This window comes from Cornus florida, unplaced genomic scaffold (genome assembly GCF_030987335.1).
Source record: "Cornus florida cultivar Cherokee Brave unplaced genomic scaffold, ASM3098733v1 CherokeeBrave_3.0.0_Hap2_Chr06, whole genome shotgun sequence".
Lineage (NCBI taxonomy): Eukaryota > Viridiplantae > Streptophyta > Magnoliopsida > Cornales > Cornaceae > Cornus > Cornus florida.
Window position 1 is genome coordinate 75,806,974 of NW_026775576.1, and position 17,996 is coordinate 75,824,969.

The window sequence follows — 17,996 nt, forward strand, 5'->3', positions numbered from 1 at the left end:
CCGAGCCAAAGACGATCAAAGAAGTACAAGCCCTCATAGGACAAATAGCTGCATTTAGTTGATTCATTTCTAAGTTGTCAGACCGCTGCAAGCCGTTCTTTGACACGATCCGGAGTCATGGAAGACAGGTGTGGGGGGATGAACAACGACAAGTATTAACCCATTTGAAGGAATATATGTAGAATCCACCAGTCCTGTCAGCCCCGGATCCAGAAGAGAAATTATATCTATATCTCAGAGTATCTAGTGTTGCGACAAGTGCCGTTCTGATTCGTTGCAAGGAAGGGGTGCAACACTCGGTGTTTTATGTCAGTAAGACAATGACCGAGGCAGAACGAAGGTACTCGAAGGCCGAACGGGTGATACTTTCACTCGTAAACGCAAAAAGAAAGTTGAGGCATTATTTCGAATCCCACCCTATAGCTGTCCTAACAACTTTTCCAATCAGAGTGCTTATGCACAAGCCAGAACTCTCGGGCAGAATGACAAAATGGGCCATAGAGTTAAGCTCATTTGACATAACGTATGAGCCGAGAACGGCTATCAAAGGACAAGCGGTAGCCGATCTCCTGCTAGAATGTGACTCTGAGGATACGGAAGAAGACCTTAGATGCGGCTCTTGGAAACTTTATGTGAATGGCTCCTCTAATCAGATGAGGGCAGGAATTGGGGTTAAACTGCAAACCCCAGAGGGTACTTCTTTGAGTCAATCACTCAGACTTGAGTTCCGAGCCACCAATAATGAAGCGGAATACGAGGCATTGCTGAATGGGTTAAAGTTGGCCAGAGAGCTACAAGTCAGAAGTTTGACTGTTTATAGTGACTCACAGTTGATTGTTCGGCAGGTAAATGGTGAGTATGCGACCAAGGATAACACGATGGAGGCATATCGTTCTGCCATTCTGCATAAAGCCAAGGACTTTGCAAAGATTGAATTCATACAGTTACCGAGAGAACATAACGCAGATACAGATCGGTTAGCATGTAGTGCTTCGAGTTCTGGCGAGACATTGGCGAGGGTGATTCCAATAGGAATACTGACCCAGCCATCTATTTTTGAAAAACCTTTAGACTCTGAACCTTAGCAAGTCAATGTCATACCGTATGAACCGAGTTGGATTGACCCCATCATCACTTATATTCGAGATGGCGTTCTGCCTATGCAAAGGGATGAAGCTAGGAAAATAAAAAAGAATGCTGCAAAGTACGCCATAATGTATAAGCAGCTGTACAGAAGATCCTACTCTGGCCCATACTTGAAGTGTGTCACCCCCACAGAGGCTCGGCAGGTGTTGCGAGCTATTCATGAAGGCGTATGTGGAAATCATTCTGGGGGAAGATCGTTAGCGCACAAAGCAATGACACAAGGGTATTTCTGGCCGAACATGTCAAGAGATGCGGAGGAGTTCTCTCGAAGGTGCGATAAATGCCAACGGTATGGACCATTGATCCACCAACCACCTGAGGAATTGCACGTAATGGCCTCACCATGGCCTTTCGCGCAATGGGGGATGGATGTGGTCGGTCCTCTACCAACTGCGAGAGCTCAGAACAAGTATGTGCTACTGGCCACGGATTACTTTACTAAGTGGGTGGAAGCAGAACCATATCCGAGCGTGACTCAAACTCATGTGAGACGATTTATCTAGAGCTATATTATCTGCCGTTTCGGCGTTCCAAGGTCAATAGTCATGGATAATGACACGAACCTCGACAGCAAGCAAGTAAGAGAGCTGCTGGAGGAGTATGGAATTAATCAAAAGTTGGCTGCAGTAAGTCATCCCCAGGCCAATGGACAAGCAGAAATTACAAACAGAACAATTTTCGCCTGCATTAAGAAGAAGCTGGAAGACCATAAAGGGAAGTGGTTGGATGAACTCCCGAACGTCCTATGGGCTTACAGAACCACCCCAAGGCGGCCGACTGGGGAGAGCCCGTTTGTAATGGCGTATGGTACTGAGGCGGTTATACCAGTTGAGCACTTGGTCCCAACTATCAGAAGCTTAACATGGAGTCAAAGTCAGAACGACAGAATGTTAAGATTGAACCTTGATATGATAGACGAAAAGAGGGACGCTGCAGTAATAAGGCTTGCATCATACCAGCAAGTATTGGCGAATAGTCACAACAAAAGAGTGAAACACAGAGATTTTGCCCCTGGCAATCTGGTTCTGAAAAGAAAGGTGGGAATAGTCAAAAAAATGATGCCACCCTGGGAAGGCCCATACAGAATTACAGAAGTCATAAGGAAGGGGGCATATACATTAGAAACCATGGCAGGAAGGTTGGTCAACAAGCCCTGGAATGCTACATCTCTGAAGAGGTACTATCAATAAAAGCTAAGTTTCAGTTTTATCGGATGTTGTTTGTTTTCAATCAAGTACGTATGAACGTGCAAATTCCTGAGATTTATAAAACACTACAAGAAATGGTGCTATTAGGGACAAAAAAAACTGTCCCTATAGGTGCCCAAACTGTCCCCAATACCTTTTTGGGACGGATGATGCAACTGTCTCTATATGCAGCGTCCTAAAAGGGTTTTAGGGACGGACTAATTGGGACGGAATAAAACTCCGTCCCAATTGAGCATTAGGGACTGAATTTGTTTATCCGTCTCAATTGAGCATTAGGGACGGAATTAAATTCCGTCCCAATTGAGCATTAGGGACGGAATTAAATTCCGTCCCAATTGAGCATTAGGGACGGACTTAAATTCCGTCCCAATTGATCATTAGGGACAGAGTTTTATTTTGTCCCAATTAAGCATTAGGGACGGACTTAAATTCTGTCCCAATTGAGCATTAAGGACAGAGCTTTATTCTGTCCCAATTGAGCATTAGGGACAAAGTTTTATTCTGTCCCAATTGAGCATTAGGGACGGAATTAAATTGATGTATTTTTTTTTTTTAGCGCCTCGGACTCTTTCACATCTGTTCTTATTTCCCATCCGCTGTTGACAACCTGAAACTCCTCTACCTTTGATCAGTGATTTGATTCATATCTTCATCCATTCATAATCTGCATTCATAATCTGCCTGCTATATATATTCATAATCTGCATTCATAATCTGCCTGCTATATATATTCATAATCTGCCTGCTATATATATTGATAATCTGCTTCTACACAAACTAAAGTTAATGTCAATATATAATTAAAATATATATAGGTTGTTTAAATTACACTTCTAGCAATTCTAAAAACTGTACCAAAAAAACATCATATGAAATCCCAAAAAATTAGTTTCTAATCAAAAACTTTCTTAGCCTTACACTTGACTTTCTTATACTGCCTTTGGAAGAGGTGCAGCAGATGCCACCTATTTGTGTGCCTAGCTATTAGGAAATGCTATCAAAAACTTAGTTTCTAAACTTCAATGTCTGAAATCATTGATCATGTATTGCAGGCTCGGATTGAAATGGTTGGTACGGATGACCAAATGCCCCAAACATTGGTGGCTGAGGACTATTCAATAGACAGCCAAATGGTCCATACGTTGAAGGTTGTTGCTGCTGCTGTGGGCTACCAAACGAAGGTCGATGCGTGCCAAATTGTGTGAACATAAGTTGAGAAGACATTCTATTTTGATTCTCTGCAAGACTAGCCACAGTTGCCTTCAAATCATTTATGGAATCTTCAGCTCTATCAGCCCTCCTCCTCTCAGCTTCTAATTCTGCCACCAATTCTGCAATATTGGCATTCCTTTTACGTCCTCGTGGAGCCTTCTTTCCATGACCAAACCCGCGGAAATAAGTACCTTTTCCTTTTCCAAGACAATTCTCTAATATCTGCTCATCCACTAGAATTGGACTACTAGCATCCACATTAATAAATTCCTTTGATTGGGCAACCATATTATCCTGTATTTTGAAATATCAATGAAGTAATTTAATAGAGAAATTGATGCAACCTAGATAAGTAATAATTTATATTGCTTTCATCAGGAAAACCAATTTTATTTTGGAATTAAGGCAAAACTGAAGCACTCTTAACTTTAAGGATGATGAGAATTTTAGTTCAAATAATTGAAAAGAGTGATAAGTTTGCTATGCAATGGTAAAAATTCCTCCAGTAACAACATCACTAACATAAAAATAGAGTTACACAAACACAAAGAGGTCAATCATGGCAAAAAAATTAAAGGCCTAAGTCACTGTTTATTTGATTCATGGGTTGTGTCTTTACTAAATATAATATGCAAGGTTCTGCCAAACTGCAGGCTACCCACTAGTAAACACATTTAAGAGAAAAAAGACCTAAATAAATCAAATAGGTAAGCATACCATTATTTGAGAAAATAAAGAATACCATATTCAATTACTTAAATGTTATAAAAAAGAGAATTACAAATAGCAGGACCTAAAGATAAATGGACATAGGACGACATTTTTCATATCTATACAACAAGATGAGAAGAAGACTTTAGAGCATCAAAATTTAAAGCATTATCTCTGAAAGTGAATCAATATTTTTCAATATAATTCCCTCCACATTTTCCAAGTCAGAAATCATTTAGTAATAGCAATTTTCAACTACAACAACTGCAAAAGAAAAAACCTTTTGTTAAGTCTTCCATACAGTTATTAGGCAAGTAAAACCATTGGTTTCATGGAAAAAAAAAATTGTGTAAATAATATTATTGCATTTTCCTTTTTTAAGAAGAATGGATGAATCAATTATAATTAAAGATAAAAACAATATTAGAATCTTTTTATATCAAGCATTGCCAAAGCCCCACATTCAAAACAACCTTGACAATTTCCAAAAGAGCTAAGATCTCAGCCTAAATAGCAATTTGGTGTCATCCAGCATAGAGAACCCAAGTATCTAATTTATCAAAGTGAAAGCTAATTAACAATCTTGCATTAACCTGAGCTAGAGTATACAGTATATACATATTTGTTGTAAAATGTGAGTGCACTAGAAGACAAGAATGTGTGATGTGTCAATGGGTATTGAGGTCCCTCTATATGCTGGAAAATGTCAGGATAATACTTTCTCTAATGCTATTGGTGGATCTAGCCATCCTTATCCGCTATACTAGGGTTTTTCAGTGTGACAAAAAGTTGGTATAAAACATCCTTATAGTAGCCTGCAAAAAAGAGAGCCAAGAGAGGAATATTGAGCTAAAATAGGCTGCATTGCAAAAGGGGCTCGAAGCTGAATATAGTGAGTGTTTAATGGGTGATTTCAGGTTTATCCAAGTCTATTTTATTCACTGAAATCCTCATAAAGAAGCTGTAGATGTGTTGAACAGAAAGGAGGGCTTGTGTTGCTGATTTTCTGGTGTAAAAGAGTGATTCAGAGCCTCAACATCTATGAAGGAAAGTTCAGAGGTTTGTACAGGTTAAGGCAAGTATATTCTATCTATTTAAAGCTGCAAAAAACCTGTTCTTAAGCATATAAGTGCTGTAGCTAAATTTGAGGTCCCATTCTTCTTTATTGTTGCTGATTTTTGGTTTAAGTAACAGAACTGAGTTATATATATACAAATCATGGTGTGAGTTGATTGTGTACCCTTGGAACATGATTGTGTTAATGATTATAAGCTGTTGAAGTTGGTTTATTTCCTAAAAAGTGGTCAGTGCTTGTTTTGACATCTTAAACCTCATAAGCAAGGGTTTTAAGCTTAATACACTAAGATCACAAAACTAAAATTAAAGTGTTATGCCTTAGTTAGTGTGTTCTACATCAGAGCATATGTGTAATGATGGTTCTAGTTTGTGAGAACTCAATTCAGGCCTGAGATTATACGAAATTCCAGAAATACACTTCAGTCAAGCAATTCTGCAGAAACTGTAGCTGAGGACAGTTTGTGAGCTATTTCTTGAATATTAATTGCTGTGTTCGAGTGGTGGTTAATCTGAGCAAGTTTAAGGTGAGGAAACAAAGCCGTGGACCTAAGCTTTCAGAGGTGTCTAGGCAAAATACCAGTTTTACCCCTTCATATTAATGTTAATTCAATGCTGTTGTTTTGAGCCTGCTGTGAGTTTTTCAGTTCTGTTTGTGAGCTGCAAATTGATTTACCTTGTTGCTTTAAGAATTTTTTATGCACCAGCAAGTGTATTTTATGAAGACAAAGCTGTGACAACTGTTGGTGGTACAGGACTGAAATTGAATTAGTGCTATACGCACACAAAACCCTAAAAGCTAGGGTTAGTTGAGTTCAAGCCATTTGAGTGCTGTGATTTACATAAAATTGTTTCTCCCTATGTTGATTTTGTTTTCCCAAGCCCTCTATAATTTTGGGACTGAGACTTAAAAGGCTAACAAAGAGTCTGCAACTTTGACCCTTAAAGTTTAAATAATATTAGTGTCAACAATGCTCTGAAAAATGTGTGCAAGAGAGAGAGAGAGAGAGAGTTTTTTACTGGACCCCTTCAACAGGAGGGTATATTCTTCCCAGAGAGTTGGTGTATAAAATGATTAGATATGAATTTTTGACACTTGGACTTAATGGTTTCTATCTTTATCTGAAGTGAGCCCTTTTCAAGGGAAGAGACTAAAAAGGCACTAAACTAGCTTGGAAAGTGGGGGATAGGGTAGAGGGATGAGGCTATGAATAGACTGATGGAATGAGGGCTTTTCACTTTGATTAAATGAAAGAGGCTTTTACATATTCTCCCTTGCAAGTTGAGAAAGTATTTTATTAAAAGACGCAACACACAACTAGCCAAGCTTGAAACAATAATTCAGAAAAGCTATACACAAAATCAATTAATTTATAATTAATTAAATTTAAGTCAAGTCAAATTTAAAAGTATAGAGAATCAAATAGGAACAAATAATACAAAACATTAACAGAATCAAAACAGATTCATAACTACTTGTATTCATAAAGTTTGCCAGCAAAGCAAGTGGAAGCAAATTTACCGACAAAGGCAGTTAATTCAAACCAATACTAGATATTGTGTATGCCCAAATGCATTACCGACAAGCAAATTTACAGTTAATCTCCACATCCAAACGCAAATAATCTATGTCCAGTACACTGAAAAAGTAACACATGATATAACTTGCTATCTAGTTAACTCTTTCAGTTATCATTTATGACTGAAGATGGTCAAAATAATTCTCGAAATAGTACAAATTAGGGACAAAGAAATATGCAGTCATAACATAACCACAGTATGTTCTTTGGGGAAAAAGTCAATGCAATTTTTATCTAAGCCAATGTTCAAATTATACAACTAGTCTAGTGATTCTATACACAACTTCAAAGTTGTACACTAAACACCTACTAAGCCAATGTTCAAATTATATAACCAGACCAATGCTTTTCAAATGAAGCAAGTACCCTTGTTTGTTGATCATATTGGATCACTTACCCAAAAAAAAATATTTATAGAAAAACAAAAATCATTCCCATATTTCCCAGCCACTTCTAAGTTTTAACAACAGAAAAGATTTCTAGGGATAAGGGGTGACATGGAGATTAATATTAAAATGTCACACCTAGATTTATGAAAAAAAAAAATCAAAACTCCTAATCATTATTATATATATGTGTATGCAGAGAGATAGAGACATAGAGAAGACTATGAAAATTGGCGAATCTTCATGTTAAGTTAGATGATTTAACTTCTATGAAAAAAAAAAAAAAAAAGATTTCATAACTTACATATGCTTTGCGAGCATCATCATTAGTCCATCCAGTCCCTTCTTTGAAATGTGCATTCTTGTACATTTTGATGGCAGGTCCTACGATACGATCCTCATTCTCTTCATCACTATCTTCATCATTTAAAGTAGCTTCCTTTTGTTTCTTCATTAATTATTTTTATATATTATAAGGTATGGTTGTTGAAAGAAAAAAAAAAAAAGAAATCTAAGTATAGTGTTAGATATTACATACCTCTTCATAATGCATTTTGGCAAACGACTTTGACCCAACATAATGTATCACATCATTCTTTGACCTGTTTTCTTTGTTCTGGGCACTAATTTCCTACAAAATAATTGAAAAATGATACAACAAATGAAGGAAAGAATGAAACGTTGAAATCTTTGGAAAACGATATAAATAGAAAAAAATGTAGTAAACTTAACTTGAAATTTTTTTGACATCCACCTATTGCACAAGATCTGCCAGTCCTCGTAAGTTACTTCAGGATGTGTGTTGCGGCGTGCACTTTCTTCTGTTTCGAATTGGTTAAAATGTTCTTTCAAACGGTACCTATACTTCCTATGAGCAATGGCTAATGCGTTATCTGCGCATTCCTTAGCTTTTGAATCCTTTTCACAATCAACTCCGAATTCTTCCTGTAGTTTTTCACATGAATAAGCCATAAATAAATATCATTTTAAAGAAGGAAAAATAACAGAATCCTGATTTTGGAAAGCTAAAAAAGGAAAAATTACAAATTATGTTTCATATCATCTAAATATACAAAGAAATCCCACACAAAGATATGCATTAATTAAGGCAAACCTTTATTTTACAATATAAGAACTATTTATGAGATTTCGGAATCTTCAGCCAATTGTTATAGCATAGTGGAATGTAATCACGAGCAATGATCCCAAGCTCTCTCTCCCATAAATCTGAATGTTCCTCCACCGGTTTTGAATAATCGTCGTTAAACTTAATCGGAATGATACCCCCATTGTAATTTTTGATTTTATATTTTTTTTTGTTTACAGCTTTTCCACGCTTCGGGAATTCTCTTGAAGAACCTGAAAAATAAAAGACATGAAAGTAACTTGTAAAAGTATTTTGAGACCTACTTTTAGTAAATTCAAAGACCAAGTGTAGTAAATGTAAAGATTAGAAAATATCACCTTCCACTATTGGTTGTGGCTGGGACGATGCAGAAGCATTTTGGGTGAGTTCATTGTTAGATCTCAAAGAGCGACGAGGTTCATTGGATGCCATGGTATATTACAGCAAAAGGCGAATAAAATCTTTATAACGAATCAAAAAATCGATAGATTAGAGAGTAACAATTAAGTAAGAGGGAGAAGTATTAAAATAACAAGACAACAGAAAATTAATATAAAGAAAAATAATAGATAATGTGAATGTAAAAAAAGAAGTAATAATAAGACAAAAAGATAAAAACAATACATATTCTAAAACTTAATGTTCAAGTACTGAAGACAATTTAACTTCAAATTTGCATGTGTTCAACAAAAAATGAATAAAAATAAAACTCATCACATGTCATCCAAATCAGTATCAGCTTCACTAAGCAATTCTTCTTCCTCGTCTGAATTGTCTTCAATGGAGATTTCATCATTGTCTTCAAGAAAGTCAAATTCATAACGTGATTCTTGACTAGTTTTAAGAATTATTTCAGCATCAATACTTTCAACCTCCAAGCCATCCCTATTCAAAGGGAGTGGATCCATGTCAAAGTTTGCCGCCTCAATAACCCTATCCACAATACATGGTTCATCCTCTTAATATGCTGCAGTACACATTTCAGCTGTAAGTTTGCTATTATCCTCCATTTCAGGAACATCATAGGAGCTTCTATGTGTTATATCTTGAATGACCTCCCACGTCCCTCGTAATTTGCTGTCTTTGACGAAGAAGGCTTGTTTAGCTTGATTAGCCAACACAAAAGGCTCATCTTTGTACCATTTACGGGCTATGTTTATGCTCCTAAAATAAGTATCACTCTTAATACCAGTCTTTGTGTTGAACCAATCGCATTTAAATAGGACAACCCGTCTTTTCAAAGGGTATTGTAACTCAATGATATCTGTCAAGACGCCATAGTAATCAAGGTCCTCTGTTTTGACTAACACACCACTATTTTGTGTTCTTCGATTTCTCTCCCTTTCCTTTGTATGGAACCTAACTCCGTTTACAATGCAACCAGAATATCGATGTATCCGAGATTCAGGTCCACACGCTAATGAATAAAGGTCATCATTAATTGTTGACTTGTTATGATAACGCTCTTCCTTTATCTGTGAAAAATTTGTAGAGTGTTAAACTAATGCACAAGGACACAACATCTAAAAGAAATGGTAGGTATGTCAAGCACATTATAGACTTACCAGTGTTTCCAACCATCTGGGAAATTCTTTTGCGTGTCTGGATTGTACATTAACCATATTTTCTTGCTCAAGTGTAGCCTTGTGTGCACTAAATAATTATGTGATATTAATATATGCATTTTATAATTTACAAGTAGATAATTTAAAAAAAAAAAAAAAATACAATATATAACTTACAGTGCGTATGACTCAATTTCTGGACAATTATTTAACACGTAGAATCGAGCCTTTTGTATGCTTGCAATGTCAAGTATTTCTAAACTTCCAGACCCTAAAGGACGAACCACTTGCCTTAGTTGTGAAAAAGTGGACCAATTGGTACGATAGTCGCCCTCGTGATTTCTTTCTTCTCGATTAAATCGTGTCTCAATCCTTTGAAGAAACCTTGAGCAAAATGTAACACATTCATTGTCCACATAAGCTTCGGCAATGGACCCTTCAGGACGTGCCTTATTACGCACATAAGACTTAAGAGTATGTAAAAACCTGCATACACATCAAAATACTTATACATAATTAAATATCATGTAATGCCCCCAAAACATTTTATTTATTAGAAATATACATCACCTTTCAATGGGATACATCCACCGATATTGGGCAGGTCCTGCGATGATAGCCTCACGTGGCAAATGCATAGCTAAGTGCACCATTATGTCAAAAAATGATGGAGGAAATATCATCTCTAACTTGCATATTATAACAGCAATGTCCCTTTCTAATGCCTCTAAGACATCCATTTTAAGGGTCCGACAACACATCTCCTTAAAGAATAAACCAAGCTCTGCTATCGCATTACAAATATTAACGGGTAACAATCCCCGTATAGCTAGAGGGAGGAGACGCTGTAAGAGAACATGTGAATCATGACTTTTCAATCCAGATATCTTACATTCATTGACATTCACACAACGGCTTATGTTCGACGCATAACCATCTGGGAATTTCACCGACTTTAACCAATCACACAATTGCCTTTTTTCATCCTTTGACAATGTGTAACGCGCAAGTGGCATCTCAAATTTCTCACCATTATGCCTAAGATGAAGTTCTTTTCTAATACCCATTTCTTCTAAATCCATCCGACTTTTGAACGTATCTTTCGTCTTTCCTTCAATGTTCATTAATGTCCCCAATACGTTATCACATATGTTTTTCTCTATGTGCATAACATCCAAGTTGTGCCGCAACAAAAGCGTTCTCCAATAAGGCAATTCAAAGAATACACTCTTTTTTGTCCAATTAAGTTCCTCCTTCCCACGAGTCCGCTTCTTATTGTTTGGTCCTTTTCCGAATCTAACCTCGGGTATGAGATTAAGTTGTTCTAGAATATCATCACCAGTCAACTGCTTTGGTGGCTGTCTTTCTTCCTTCTCACCATTAAATTGCTTATAACGCTTCCTATAAGCGTGTTCGGATGACAAAAAAATACGAGCTCCCAAGTAACATATCTTCTTTCCATGACTCAAATAACAAGAACATGTGTGTTTGTTACAATTTGGACATGCCATATAACCTTTTGTCATCCATCCGGATGTCATCGCATAGGCGGGAAAATCATGTATAGTCCAAATCAACCCCGCATGCATGTTAAAGTGAGATTTGCTATAGGCATCATATGTCATCACACCATCCATCCACAATTCTTTCAACTCATCGATCAACGGTTGCAGGTACACATCAATGTCATTACCAGGTGATTTAGGACCAGGAATAAGCAATGACATAAACATATATGGTTCCTTCATACATATCCAAGGTGGCAAATTGTAAGGCACAATAATTACAGGCCACATACTATAAGCATTGCTCATGTTACCAAATGGATTAAAACCATCACATGCTAACCCGAGACGAACATTACGAGGATCGGCAGCAAACCAACTATGCTTATTGTCAAATTCCTCCCAAGCTTTTGAATCAGCTGGATGTCTTAACACATTTGTCTCTTTGACACGTTTCTCCTTATGCCACCGCATGTCTACGGCTGTATCCCTTGACATAAACAATTGTTGAAGCCTGTGTTTCAAAGGAAAGTATCGTAGAACTTTTTGAGGAATTTTCTTACCTTTACCTTCGCGAGATTTATACCTTGACTCACCACACTGTGGACAACACTCTTTACCTTCATTCTCCTTCCAGAATAGAGCATAATCATTTTTACATGCATGGATGGAATCGTATCCGAGACCCAAGTCACGTAACAAGCTTTTAGTCTCGTAATATGACTTTGGCAACGTGTTGTCATCAGGAAGCAACTCCTCTTTTAGCAACTTAAGCAACATGTCAAAACTTTTGTTGGTCATTCGGCCTACAACTTTCATATGGAACAACTTTAATATTGCTGACAACTTAGAGTTTTTCTGACAACCTGGCCACAATTCACATTGTGCGTCATTTAGCAATTTCTTAAATCTTTCGTCTCCCACATCAACTTCAAGTGGATCTTCTGCTTGTTCTGCATTAGTGAATGTTCCCATTCGTACATTATCTAGCAGTTCAAATACATTGTCTTCGTTTCCACGTCCCTCATCGGCATTATCCCCATTGTCGGTATTAACATCATATTCTGTATTAACAGTACTAGTGATATTAACAGTACCCTCCCCGTGCCATATCCAATTAGTATACGACTTGTACATCCCACACTAAAATAGATGTTTTTCAACCTCCTTAATTGGCTTATACACAGTATTTTTGCACAAACGACACGGACATCTGATCCTACCCTGCCCATCTTTATGTCTGTTAGCCAACTTTATGAAGTTTCTTATGCCTCTATTGTACCCTTCACTACCCCTAGCATGATGATGAATCCAAGACTTATCCATGTAACTGGTTCATCAAAAACAAAATCAATTATGGATACAATAGAATTGATGCATATTGAATATATATGTGTATGTATAACTCTTTCAATTTCCTCATCCATGGTCCTATCCCATTAACTAGAAACATGAATAATGTATTAAAATAGATGCAATTGTGTGGAAATACATTTATTAATTTTTAACACATTATTTTGTATTTCAATTATGTCGAAATGTGTTATAAACATATATATATGTAAGGAACAACTTTATTTTGAACACATTATGTACAAGTATGTTCAGGACAAAAAATGTTATAGCCTCCCAAACAACCAAAAAATGAAGGAACATAATAATTATTATTTTTCCTAAATATAATATCTACCCGGATTAAATTCAAACATATTTATAAGAGAACCTTTCATTTAAACAAATTAAATTGAAGAAAACAATGAAGCTTAAAAATAACATCAATCAAAACATGAACAAACAATTCTGTATAAAATACAAAACAGAATCATATAGTTCTGTCCACAGATTCAACTATATATCACAATGTTAAGACGAAGCCAAAACCTAAGAGATCAAAAACAAAAGCCTCATTTCCTAGCACTTCATTATCTAGATGTGAACTAATTTCTAATGAAAAATCACTAAATCTGAACCAAAAGGAGGATAAAACAACACTATTTAGTTCAAATCCAAAGCCAAACAAAACCACATGTATATAGAAACAAGATATTCAAAAAAAAAAAAACAAAAAAAAGAAGTAGACTTAAAATCTAATCAAAACACATGGAGACAAATTTACCGAAACAAATAGAACAGGAAATTAAGAAATCACAAGACATTGAAAATTGGACTGTTTAATTACAAAATCACAAGATCACCTAATTTACATCCCATGTGGGACAGAACACATCTACGCAACATAAAAAATGGTGTCTTTGGGTTTGCTTTTTTACTTCTAAATTTTGGTATGAATTCTGATCAGTATACTCGTAGTCTTGTATAAAAGTAAAATTTGGAAATTGAGCAAAGGTGATCTATGTACCCGCTCTAGGTCAATTTCATATTGGAGAATCCAATTATGTATAAAGCCTTGAAACTTCCAATAGTTGAAAGAATTAACATGACTACAATTGTGTCCAGGAATATAAAAATAAAAATAAAAAAATCTGTTATAGCCTCCCAAACAACCAGAAAATGAAGGAACATAATAATTATTTTTTTTCCTAAAGATAATTTTTTCCCAGATTTAATTCAAACAAGTTTTTATTTTTGGGCAACACATGAACAGATCTGTATAGAATACAAAACAAAATCATAGAGTTTTGTCCATAACTTCAACTATATATCACAATGTCAGACGAAACCAAAACCTAAGAGATCAAAAACAAAAGCCCCATTTCCTAGTACTTCATTATCTAGATGTGAACTAATACAAATACTCACACACACACACACACATATGTATATATAAGGCCATAAAAAACATGTGTGTTAAATCTATTGAACTGGTTTCTTTTATTTTTTGAACAAAGCACATTGACTTAGATATAAAAATACTCAACAAATTACACCATACACACAAAACAATAAATAAAGAGATAACTCTAGCCTCACCAAGCCAAAAAGCAAATATACAAATCTAAAAAGCAACGGGAAAAAAAAATTAAATATAGAAAATAAAATACACTTACAACACCCGTAGAAGAGTAAGTAGTGACACTAAACTTCTAGTCGCTCTGGTAATCCTTATAGAGAAGATCTACAGCACGAAGCAAAGAAGCAAATGATAGAAAACATTCCAAGCTATCAATCCAATCAACTGAGACAAATGGATGGGGTATTCCAAAAATATAAAGGATGGGCACTTTATGCGTTCAACTAAACATTTTGAGCTAATGCAAAATTTACAAATCCATTGAATTGATAACATTTTTGGCTGCTCAAGTGGATCAGTAATGCTGGGGATTAGAGATTTTCTTAAATACACAATACACAAGTGTTGCATTCTATAACAATTGGTTACCAAAAAATTGTTAAAATAGCTCAGTAATCTTTTGAAAAATAAAGCTTGAATTTGGTATTTTTAAAACTGTAAGATTAGCAATACAAAATAATAGGGATCATCGAGTCACTTGTTGAATTTAAAGTATTATAGGAAAAAAATCCCCAAGAAACAATTTAGTGACAAATAACAATTTAATAAATAGCTAGTGAGTCAAGCATAATTAGGGAAAAAGTCCCAGATATTGGATCAATTTGCGGTGACCTGGGAGGCACTCTCCTAGTTGGTGTGACTTTCAGCACCACTCTAACCAATTCGTGCGCACCAAGACAGGGCGTGACACCTTCTCCTTGTCAGATAAATATATATATATATATATATATACATATATTTTTTATATAATACTAACTAAAAAATGAAAGAAGAAAAAAAAAAAAAAAAACAAACAAACAAAACAAAACCCTCTCTTAAACATCTTGTGAAGCTAGAACCAAGTCTGCAGAACTGGAAAAGGCAAAGTGATGGATTAAGCTGTACAGTTTCAAAATAACATTTGTCCTTGGACACATACTTTGCACTTCTTCTTATCTACATGATACACTCTAGTTATCAAAAAAAAAAAATTTGTTTTGTTTTGTTGGCTATAGTTATCAATTAATTAGCTTTACAGCTAACTTGCACTCTACTTGTGGATAAGAAGATCAATGGGATATAAAGTCTTGTTTATACATTCTGTTTTCTTGTCCAATAAAACTTTTTAAAAATTTAGTTCCAAAAGAAGATGGATACAACTCAGGCCAATAATTTATAATACTACTAAATTTAGTTTGTTATGATTTTTTTTTTTGGAAGATTTTTTTTTTCCAAAAAAAAAAAAAAAAAACGTTAAAACCCATCAGTACCATTTAGGTTAATGCAAAATTAAAATATTTCCAAAGCCATAAGAAGAATATTCAAAAATGAAAAAGTTGGGTTTGTGAGAAGATGACGGACCTGTTGCAGGGAGTGTCTAGAGTAGGAAAGTGGGTGAGATCAGAATACAAAGAAGGAAGAAGAAGCTTTGTCCACCATTGATGGACTGACTTTGCTGCCTCCCAATTAAAATGAATTAGATGTTCACCCAATTAGACAAAGAAGAAGCCAATAAACTGCAAATTATATATTACTAAGATCAATTAACAAAACCCACAAAAAAGGATCGACTTTCCAGCAAGAAAATTAAATTAATGAAGTAGCTTAGTTTATAGATTGTGCAAAGAATCTACTCTTATACGAATTATGAAATTTTATATTATTCTCAAAGTACGCGAGATATCAGGTTCCTCAATGGATTAAAAAGAAAAAGAAGTGAAGACAATTGTCTATTTTACTTCATAATAGCAATATATAGCATAACTCCTTCAAAATATATATATAAGAAAATTTATTCTATTTTATTTTATATTTTATTTTATTTTATAATTTTTTTTAATAGAAACTCACTCTTACATTCCACTTTTTCTTTTAAGGGATTTAAACCTAGATCTTCTATTTTGAAAGGTAAAAAAGTGCCACTATTTTAAAAGTAAAGTTTACGTTTTGCATTACAATCATATGTTTGAGAAAATTTAGAAAACTTAACTGTAGAAGGAATATATATTTTTAGCCTGGCAATTGGTTGAAGTTTGATTAGAAGTTAGAGGGTAAGTAGGCGACTCCAACAGAAGCTCACACACCAACTGTAGGGCTTCCCACCAACTGGGACATAAAGCACGTCTACCATAAGGAAATTCCTAATGTAATACCATAAGAAAATTGAAAATTGAAGTCCAAATTAATGCGCTTAATGTACAATTTGGAAGGATGAGCGCGACAAGAACTTATCTTCTGATTTCAAGTTTTAAAAATCTTCTCCAGCATTCCACAATTCTAAATCAAAATAAAAATTCAAAGAAGACCTTTACAATTCTTCTTTTTTAATTTTTCTGTCTCATTTTCACCAAAAATTTAATATTCAAAGTTAATCATAACTTGATCCTAATCCAAATACAGAGTTCCATGCATGACTACTTACCAAATTAAATATTGATCTTTGAACCCACCCCCCGTTTTCCTTTTTGTTACATTTTTTTTTTCCTTAATTTCGTTTTCAGTACAAATATGGTTGTTAAGCAGTGAACAATAAAGCGAACACTCAAGTTTTGTGCATCTAAAACATTTATGTTAATTATATGCATGTGTATATATGTGTATATAGTGAATGTATACGCAGTTAGGGTTCATTAATTGGGAAATAAGGGAATTGAGGAGTGAAAATTACCGGCGGTGGGATTGATGTTGAAGACGGCAGAGAGTGTTAGAGGACTCGTCGATAGGAGAGCAAAGGATATCAAGAAAGATCGTTTCCGGCTGCTGTTGTTGTTGGGCTCTTCAAGACCTCCATGTTGATACCCACTTTTGCGAAAGAGAAAATTAGTTCGCAATGACTTGAATTGAAAAGAAAGAGATCGATATTGGGGAAGACCATACAAGTTTTTCAGCACTAGATGTCATGTAAAGGCAGAGGGATCATCATCGTCTGAGATAGAAGACGGAAGGAGAAGAGCTAGCTAGGGCAATCCTTCAGAAAGAGGGCAGAACAAGTTTAATATAATTGAGAGGGTTCTGCGCAAGTGTCTCCCTTGTGGGCAAAATATATATATGCTAATTGACCGAAACTACGTCGTTTTAGAAGGATAGTTTTGTAAAATTACCTGGTAAGTAATCAAGGACGGTACGTTTACCGTCCCAAAAGGCCATTTTCATAATTTTTTTTATTAAAAAAAATATAAATATGGCGCTAAATTTTCGCGCTAACAAATTGGAGAGGGGGGAATTTTTTTTTTTTTTTTTTTGGTATTTTAGGCTTTTTTGGGTAATTTGGGACAAACTGCCCCTTCCGTCCCAAATAAACTACCTTTTTGGGACAAATTTGAAACTGTCCCTAATTGTCCGTCCCTGTTGCCCAGAATTCTTGTAGTGAAAATAGCTTTCCTTTTCAAGGGGTTAAAAAAAATAAAAATAAAAATGGATGAAAAAATGAAAAAATAAAAAAGCCAAGTGGCAAGTAGCATTCTAGCCGAGCGCCAGGCACTTAAGCAAGATAAGTGGCAGCTGGCACAATGAGCCAAACGCCAAATACTTGC

General features: G+C 35.4%; 1 protein-coding gene across 1 annotated transcript; it reads right to left on the reverse strand.

Moving 5' to 3' along the window:
* Positions 1–9,402: 9,402 nt before the first annotated feature.
* LOC132314371 (uncharacterized) lies at positions 9,403–12,650 on the reverse strand. Its single transcript, XM_059813245.1, has 4 exons — positions 10,579–12,650; positions 10,186–10,494; positions 10,009–10,096; positions 9,403–9,918 (listed from the first exon to the last, which is right to left on the reverse strand). The coding sequence occupies exons 1-4, from the start codon at positions 12,648–12,650 to the stop codon at positions 9,403–9,405; spliced, it is 2,985 nt and encodes a 994-aa protein (XP_059669228.1).
* Between the last annotated feature and the right edge of the window lie 5,346 nt (positions 12,651–17,996).